Source organism: Zea mays, chromosome 7 (assembly GCF_902167145.1).
Source record: "Zea mays cultivar B73 chromosome 7, Zm-B73-REFERENCE-NAM-5.0, whole genome shotgun sequence".
Lineage (NCBI taxonomy): Eukaryota > Viridiplantae > Streptophyta > Magnoliopsida > Poales > Poaceae > Zea > Zea mays.
Genome location: NC_050102.1, coordinates 54,393,935 through 54,402,629, shown reverse-complemented (window position 1 = coordinate 54,402,629; position 8,695 = coordinate 54,393,935). Strand labels below are relative to the sequence as shown.

General features: G+C 54.9%; 1 protein-coding gene across 1 annotated transcript; it reads left to right on the top strand.

Moving 5' to 3' along the window:
* The first annotated feature begins 7,069 nt into the window (after nucleotides 1-7,069).
* LOC100193060 (uncharacterized) lies at nucleotides 7,070-8,482 on the top strand. Its single transcript, NM_001138227.2, has one exon. It carries the CDS (start codon nucleotides 7,097-7,099, stop codon nucleotides 8,114-8,116), a length of 1,020 nt encoding a protein of 339 aa, NP_001131699.1. The 5' UTR covers nucleotides 7,070-7,096; the 3' UTR covers nucleotides 8,117-8,482.
* The last annotated feature ends 213 nt before the right edge of the window (nucleotides 8,483-8,695 follow it).

The window sequence follows — 8,695 nt, the reverse complement described above, 5'->3', positions numbered from 1 at the left end:
GCCATTAAAAGGTGGAATTTTAAATTTAATCTTAGAAAATAAGTCATTAGGGGGGTGACGAACCACACGGCGTGCACGACCACGGCGATCTCCATCGTCCTGCTCAGTGTCACCGCCGTAGTCCTGCTCCATCTTTGTGGTCAACACAGCAAGGCGTGCCAGGATGGTGTCGAGTGTGGTGCGAGTCACCGTTTGAGCAAGGTCAAGCTGGTTGAAACGCTCGGTCGTCGAAGTGACTGTTGAATCAAGCCATTCATGCATCGTCCTAATGTCAGCAGCAAGTCCATCAACTTGTCCCCTTACTTCCAGCAACTGGGCATCCACCGTGTCGTGTGCTCCTGCCATAGTTAGCGCAAACACCAAAACACCAAAAGGAGAAAAACCGATGACAACAGGGAAATGGTGGTGACAACTCGCTCAATGAAATGCTGTTATCAAATTCTTATCCGTTCTTACCAAGCCACAGTGGTGAACTGCAACCAACAGGTGGAATCGGTGAAAGATTAGATGAGCGATTGCCTGGAGAAACAGAAACCTTCTCGTCGTAGAAATATGTGGAATTTTGGGTAGGCTGCACTCAAGTCGAGGATTAGCACGATCAAACAATAATGCAAAGTTGAATTATAGTGCAAAACATGAAACTATATTGCTGGCCACAAGTGCAAAGGACAAATGGAACTAGCAGAATGGCAGTACCGTAAATATTGTACTAGCGAAGCCAAAAAGGTACTAGTAGGAATCACAGGTGATTTTGTTTTTCTTTTTTGTATGATTTTTTGATATTTTTCTCAGCACAAGGAGCAACAAACTAGGAGCTACACGAAATTTCACCTAAAACAGAGTTCAGATGTGGTCTACAGAAAATCAGGAAGTTCTCTGAAAAGCGTGCGAGAACTTTGACGAATTTTTTTCTTTATTTTCCTGATTTTTTTTGATAATTTTGTCGAAACCAAACAGACCGAAGAATGTTTAACAACCGAGCGAAAAGTGTCAACAAGCTCCTGTAAAAAATTCAAATTTTTTGAACAACCGAGCGAAAAGTTATGCCCGGTTTAAGGAAGGTATGTTTAAAACGACCGAGATGAGACAACCGCTTTGTATCCTTTCTCCTTCGTTTTCTTTTTTTTTGTTTCTGTTTTTTTTACGTAACCGAAGGAGAAAAACAAGGAAGCGGCGTTGACTCGGTTTGTTTTTTTCTGTTTTTTTTACGTAACCGAAGGAGAAAAATAAGGAAGCGGCGTTGACTCAGTTTGTGGCGTTGACTCGGTTTGATGTAACCGAAGGAGAGAAACAAGGAAGATGGTTGCGGCGCGCTAGGGTTTGATGTAACTGAAGGAGAAAAACAAGGAAGATGGTTGTGGCGCGCTAGGGTTTGATGTAAACGAAGGAGAAAAACAAGGAAGAAAGAAGGATGGTGAGAAAAAACACAATGCGACCAGCAACAAATGACGCGAAAGCACACAAATTCAACAATGCAGATTATGAAAGAAGGTGCGAGGCTCAAAAGGGTGCTGGTATAAGGTCCAATCTGAATTTTTATGTGGTTTTGTGGACTGTAGGAGAAAAAAACACTCGATAAACTCACCGATCAACCTAGAAATCTGATACCACTTGATAGAGCTAGAGTGCCCGATCTTTCGGTGAGTGGAGATAATTCCGATTTGGTGGAAGTAGACCCTCACGATCCGACTACGACGAGCGATCCCGAAGCACCAATGCAATCACTTAACCAACTTCCAATGGTTACCGACCTTGCTGATGCGAGATCGGCCTGATCACGAAGATCGTTTCCTGTGCGCAATCGAAGAACGAACAAGAAAAAGATGCGAGCAATCTTAATATCACTCGAGGTGGAGTTCTGAATCACAGAGGACATCACGTATTTGTGTGTGTTCTGGGGTAGCTAAAGCTAGATGTAAAACAAAACTCGAAGAACAAAGGAGGCGCAACTCTTATATAAATAGAGAGAGGGGGCGCAGCCCCTAGGGGCGGCCAACCCTAGGTCGTCCACTATGGGCCGCAGTTGGGCTGGTCGTCTATTCTTCTGAGCCCTCATTCTTTAGTAGCATGACGAAGTTAAGATCTCTGGCACGGGCCCGAGTGATTGGCCCAGCTAATGAAGGAAGTGGCACTTGATGTGGAGGTACTACTGGTGTAGTCGTACTCATAGTGATGTCCTCATCACATATCGCTCGACGGTACAACGAGACTGCGGATGAGCTGGCAAAAATAGCCTTGGGGCGGACGACGATTCCCCCAAACGTCTTCTCCAGGGACATACAACAACCCTCCATCAAGATCGACAACACGCTCGAGCCCGAGGAGGCCTCGGCCCAGCCTGAGGTACCCTCGGTCGCCGAGGGTGAGGCCCTGCGCATCGAGGGGGAGCGGAATGGGGTCACGCCAAACCCGAACTGGCAGACCCCGTACCTGGAATATCTCCTCCGAGGAGAGCTACCCCTCGACAAGGTCGAAGCTCGGTGATTGGCGCGGCGCGCCAAGTCGTTCATTTTACTGGGTGATGAAAAGGACCTCTACCACCGCAGTCCCTCGGGCATTCTCCAACGATGCATATCTGTCGCCGAAGGACAAGAGCTGTTGCAAGAGATACACTCGGGGGCTTGCGGTCACCACGCAGCACCTCAAGCCCTCGTGGGAAACGCCTTCCGACAAGGTTTCTACTGGCCGACCGCGGTGGCCGACGCCACTAGGATTGTACGCTCTTGCCAAGGGTGTCAATTCTACGCAAGACAGACGCACCTGCCCGCTCAGGCCCTGCAGACAATACCCATCACCTGGTCGTTTGCCGTGTGGGGTCTGGACCTCGTCGGTCCCTTGCAGAAGGCACCCGGGGGCTTCTCGCACTTGCTGGTCGCCATCGACAAATTCTCCAAGTGGATCGAAGTCCGACCCTTAACCAGCATCAGGTTCGAGCAAGCGGTGGCGTTCTTCACAAACATCATCCATCGCTTTGGGGTCCCGAACTCCATCATCACCGACAATGGCACGCAGTTCACTGGGAAGAAGTTCCTGGACTTCTGCGAGGACCACCACATCCGTGTGGACTGGGCCGCCGTAGCTCACTCCATGACGAATGGGCAGGTGGAGCGTGCCAACGGTATGATTTTGCATGGACTTAAACCGAGGATCTACAACGACCTCAACAAGTTTGGCAAGCGATGGATGAAAGAGCTACCCTCGGTGGTCTGGAGTCTAAGGACGACGCCGAGCCGGTCCACGGGTTTCTCGCCGTCCTTTCTAGTCTATGGGGCTGAGGCTATCTTACCCACGGACTTAGAATACGGTTCCCCGAGGACAAAGGCGTACGACGACAGAAGCAACCAGACCATCCAAGAAGATTCATTGGACCAGCTGGAAGAGGCTCGGGACGTGGCCTTACTACACTCGGCACGGTATCAGCAGTCTCTGCGACGCTACCACGCCCGAATGGTTTGGCCCCGAGGCTTCCAGGTGGGAGACTTGGTACTTCGGCTGCGGCAAGACGCCCGAGGACACCACAAGCTCACTCCTCCCTGGGAAGGGCCGTTCATCATCACCAAGATTTTGAAGCCCGAAACATACAAGCTGGCCAACGATTGAGGCAAGGTCTACAGCAACGCTTGGAACATCCAACAGCTACGTCGCTTCTACCCTTAAGATGTTTCAAGTCGTTCATATACCTCGTTTTCTTTACACGCATAAATAAAGTCTAACCATCAAGGAAGGATCAGCCTTGCCTCGGCAAAGCCCGACCCTCCCTCGAGTGCTAGAAGGGGGGAACCCCCTCTGCGCCAAAATTTTCCTCGGAAAAGTTTTCTACCAAAGGAAAAGCTTTCTACCAAAACGACTCTCGTGCTTTCGACTATATCGATAGCAGGATCCAAAAAACGACGAGAGTACACGTAAGCGGCAAGGTCGACCGAGCTGAGGGACTCCTACGCCTCCGGGATACGGATACCTCACTCATCACCTTCGGTGAAAAGTAACTCATGCTTGGATAAGCGATCCTCCTACCAACGAACAAGCCCTGATACTCAAAACAAGAGGAAAGGAAACGCAACTTTATAACACGACGATAAAAGTGTTTAGGCCTCAGCGGCCGTGAAAACATACGCATACTCCAAGCAAACTGTTCCGACAGGATCAGACATTGGCAGGGTAAAGAACCACCGCTGGCTCCTCTTCTGGGTATATAAAGGCCCGGGCGAGATCTATTCAAAACTTCGCCCGAACTCGCAACGAAATTCAAACTCGAAGGCGAAACGCCCGTTCCTCGAACGACTCGAGCACGCGCAACGGCCGCCCCGCGAATCGCCCGTCCCGTCGCATTAACTCCTCGGCAGGGCAGGCGACACCTTTGGCAGGCGAAGCGGGCGTCGTTTCACCTCCGCCCTGATGACCGCGTCAAAAAAGGTGTGCCACACTATTTAAATTCATATCCTTTTCCTATTCCTCTTTCTCTCTCTTGCTACAGGGACCGGGAAAGGGGATATTTCGAAAAGGATCCTTCTCAGCGAAGGAAACGGGCCCCCGAGCCCTCCTACTGATCAGGGGTTCGAAGGCTGGCCCCTCGGAAGGGTTCGACAGCCGCCCCAGAGCACTCAGGCTCCGAGCCCATTACTGATCAGGGGTTCGAAGGCTAGCCACTCGGAAGGGTTCGACAGCCGCCCCAGAGCACTCGGGCTCCGCGCCCTTTACTGATCAGGGGTTCGAAGGCTGGCCCCTCAGAAGGGTTCGACAGTCGCCCCAGAGCACGCAGAGTGAGGGATGACTCTGGGTACGTCTGTTACATGGCCGAGGCTCGGGCTACGCTCCCGAGGTACACTAGGACATTTCCGAGACCAACTGGAGCGATTTTGTAACGGAATCCCACCATAGGGAGGCATCGAGCCCTCGGACCCTATCGAATGGGTCCGGGTCCGGCAAATCACCTACAGGTACTTTTGGAGCGCGCCTCTGGGCCACTAGCCGACCCTTATCGAACGGGGCACGGGCGACCACTCGGATCACTCGTTAGCAACTCACTGGAAACACTATGTTCGGCGCCCTCCGAGGGCAACATGGCGCTTCCCCCCCTTCCTCCTTGCGGAAAGGCGATGAAGGGGCGTATAATGAAAGTCGAGACAGTCCTTGATCGTCCTCTCGCTCCGTGCAGAGGCTCGGGGGCTGCTCTCGCAACCCGACTACGTCCAAACTGTTGACAGCGTCAACAAACCAGCCTAAAAACTCGGAACCTCACCATGCACCCGGGCTACGGCCAGGCCGCATGAGAGAACAACAAGGCCGGCCGAAGCATCACGAAAAGCATTAAGACCTCAGAGGAGTCAAACCACTCCTCCGAGGCCTCGGGGGCAACACCCAGCGGGTGCGCTCACGCGCACCCACCGGAACAAAGTATAACCGAGAAAGGTCGGTCCCCTCGCAAAAAAGTGCAGCAAAGCCTCCAAGAGAGTACCAACACTCCCTACGAGGATCAGGGGCTACTGTCGGGTACCGTAATTAGGGGTACCCCCAACACTCCTAAACACAGCTGGTAACCACCCTCAGCACAAACTGCAAAGACTGATGGGCACGGTTTAGGTCAAGACCTCGTCTACCAAGGGACGCAATCTCGCCTCGCCCGAGCCCGGCCTTGGGCGGGAACAGTAGTCCCAGACGAATTCACGTCTCGCCCGAGGGCCTCCTCAGGCAGTGGGCGCACCCTCGGCTCGCCCGAGGCCCAGCTCGGGCAGGCTTCGTCGAGAAGCAACCTTGGCCAAATCGCCTCACCAACCGATCGTATCGCAGGCGCATTCAATGCGAGGATCGCCTGACATCTTATCCTGACACGCGCGCCTCAGTCGGCAAGGTCGAAGTGACCACAGTCACTTTGCCCTTTCACTGACCGATCTGACAGGAAAACAGTGCCGCTCGCCCCGCTCCGACTGCTGTGCCACCCACCAGGGTAAGACTGACAACAGCCAAGTCCAGCCTCGGGCGCAACAGGAAGCTCCGCCTCGCCCGACCTTAGGCCTCGGCCTCGGGAGGAGGTCTTCGCCTCGCCCGACCACAGGACTCGGCCTCAGCCTCGGCCTCGGGAGGAATCGCGTCCTCGCCCGACCCCGGCCTCGGCCTCAGGAGAAGTCTCAGCCTCGCCCGACCTTGGGCTCGGACCGACCGCGCCACAAGGGATACATCATTACCCTACCCCTAGCTAGCTCAGGCTACGAGGGAACAAGACCGGCGTCCCATCTGGCTCGCCCCGATAACAGGTAATGATGGTTCCCCGCGTGCGTCCATGACGCCGGTGGTTCTCAGCCCCCTACGGAAGCAAGGAGACGTCAACAAGATCCCAGCCGCACCGCCAGTTGTGCTTCTGCAGGGCTCAAACACTTGTCCGACAGCCACGTTATCGCGTACACAGGGCTCAAGCACTTCTCCGACGGCCACGTTGGCATGTACACAGGGCTCACGCACCTCTCTGCCAGACACGTTAGCGCATAGCTACACCCCCCATTGTACACATGGACCCTCTCCTTGCATCTGTAAAAGGGAGGTCCAGGGCCTTCCGGCGGGAGGGTCGCGCGGGGGACGAGCAAACGAACAGGCTCTCTCTCTCGCGACGCTTGTAACCCCTACTACGAGCACCCCCTGGTGCGAGATAACACGAGCCGTATTTTCCCCTTGTGTTCCATCTTGTGCCAACCCATCTGGATAGGGGTACGCAACGATAAATTCACTGGTCGGCTCGGTTGAGGGTCCCGGGGTCCGAAACGCCGACAGTGGGATATTAAAAAATGAACCCTAGCTAACTGAAATCAGTTGATTTATTAGTCGCTAATTCGGTTTCTTATTCCTTCGTTCGAGGGAATATTATATCTAGCCTATATAGCACTTAAATTTGACACGTTCATATCTCTCCATAACCCTAATCCCAATAGACATTTATTTTTTAACGAAGTTCATTAAAGAAAATGGAAAAAAAACAACAGCCGCCACCTATTTTCTTTTCTTCCCTCCTTTATCGTTTCATCACGCTTTTTCTCTTATCTAGTACACGTTCGTTCTCTGGAGACTTATCTCTCCACCGCCACCGCCAGGGGATATTTCCTGGCCGATGGCTATCTTCTGGAGGATGCGACCTCACAGTGTCTCTACCTCCCTCCCATGCTTCCCATGGCCACCGTGCCCCTGGTGTTTTCCTGGCCGCGCCCTCTTCCTCCTCGGCGCAGCTCTTTCTCTCTCTGTTACTCAGCTCCCCACGCGCGCCTGCATCCCTGCTCGGATTTTGTTCGTGCCGAGCTCAATTTCTGGCCATGCACGGGCGCAGCCGGAAGGCGCTGGTGGCCGTGGCCGCGATGGTTGGGGGCCGGCCGTCGTGTGCCCCTGCAGCGCACCCTCGTCTTCTCCCCAGCGTCCGGCTGCAGCCCAGCTCGGAGTTTCCTCCGTCCATCTCCAGCTCGTCGAATCCCCTCTGCTCACACATGGCGCTCAGATCTTCATCGGCCATGGCGCCTCGTCCTCGCCTCCTCCGGTTCCTCGCTCCATGGCGCTCGGCTGCTTCTACTCCCTCCCCTGTTCGCCCATGGAAGCCGCGCCCTTGCCGAGATTCTCCCTGCGTCGCGTTCCGAGCTCCCGTGCTCGCGCGCAGCCCCATGCGTCGGCTCCAGCTCAGCCACCGGCCCACGTTTTCCCCCAACCCTGGCGTGCATCGCCATCCCTCGTCAGCATGGAGATCCTCTTGTGGCTGCTCCACCTCGACCAAGGACGCAGCGTCTGCATGACCCTCGGTTCTTGCGTGCCTTGGATTTGTGGCGCCCCTGCCTCTGCTCCATTTTTCCCCTGCTCGCTGCAAACAGCCGAGCAGCTCGGCGCGAAGCTCCCTCGTGTACGCACCCAGCCGGAGTCCCTTCCACCCGTGCAGCTCCCTGTTGCGTCACTCGCCGGTGACGGTAGGGCTGACCGTTGGCAGCTCTCCATCCTTTGGTTGTGCTCGCTGCTGGCCCTGTGGAGAGCTCCTTGCTTCATCCTCGCCATGGACACCATCCTGCACGCGCACGCCGGTTGCTGTCACTTGTGTCAGTTTGCCAAACTTGTAGCTCTATATATGTCGGCGTTTCGAGACCGGGGTCACTAGACCGACGAGTGAAATGTCGCCGCGTGCCCCAGTCTAGATTGGTCGGCACGAGACGGAGCGCGAAGGGGGAAGGAGACGGGCGTGAGAGGTGGAAATCCCGCGGCCTTCGTGTTTGTCCCGCGCCCAGGTTGGGTGCGCTTGCAGTAGGGGGTTACAAGCGTCCACGCGGGAGGGAGTGAGCGGCCTCACGCGAGCGCCTGCCCCGTCCTCTTCCCCGCGCGGCCAACCCTCTGTAAGAGGGCCCTGGTCCTTCCTTTTATAGGCGTAAGGAGAGGATCCAGATGTACAAAGGGGAGTGTAGCAGAGTGCTAACGTGTCTAGCGGAGGAGAGCTAGCGCCCTAAGTACATGCTATCGTGGCAGCCGGAGAGGCTTTGGCACCCGGTTCGTGTGGTGTCGTGGCCGTCGGAGGAGCGCTGGAGCCTGTCGGGGCTGTCGAGTCCTTGCTGACGTCCTCTTGCTTCCGTAAGGGGGCTGAGAGCCGCCGTCGTCATAGAGCGTGCGGGGCGCCATCATTACTGTCACACCCGGATTTCGGGGCACCAAGACCCGGGCGCGAACAATCACCAGGTGTGCTGGG

Coding starts and splice junctions, on each gene's coding strand:
- LOC100193060 (NM_001138227.2), top strand. CDS start 7,097: ATGGCTATCTTCTGGAGGATGCGACCTCACAGTGTCTCTACCTCCCTC.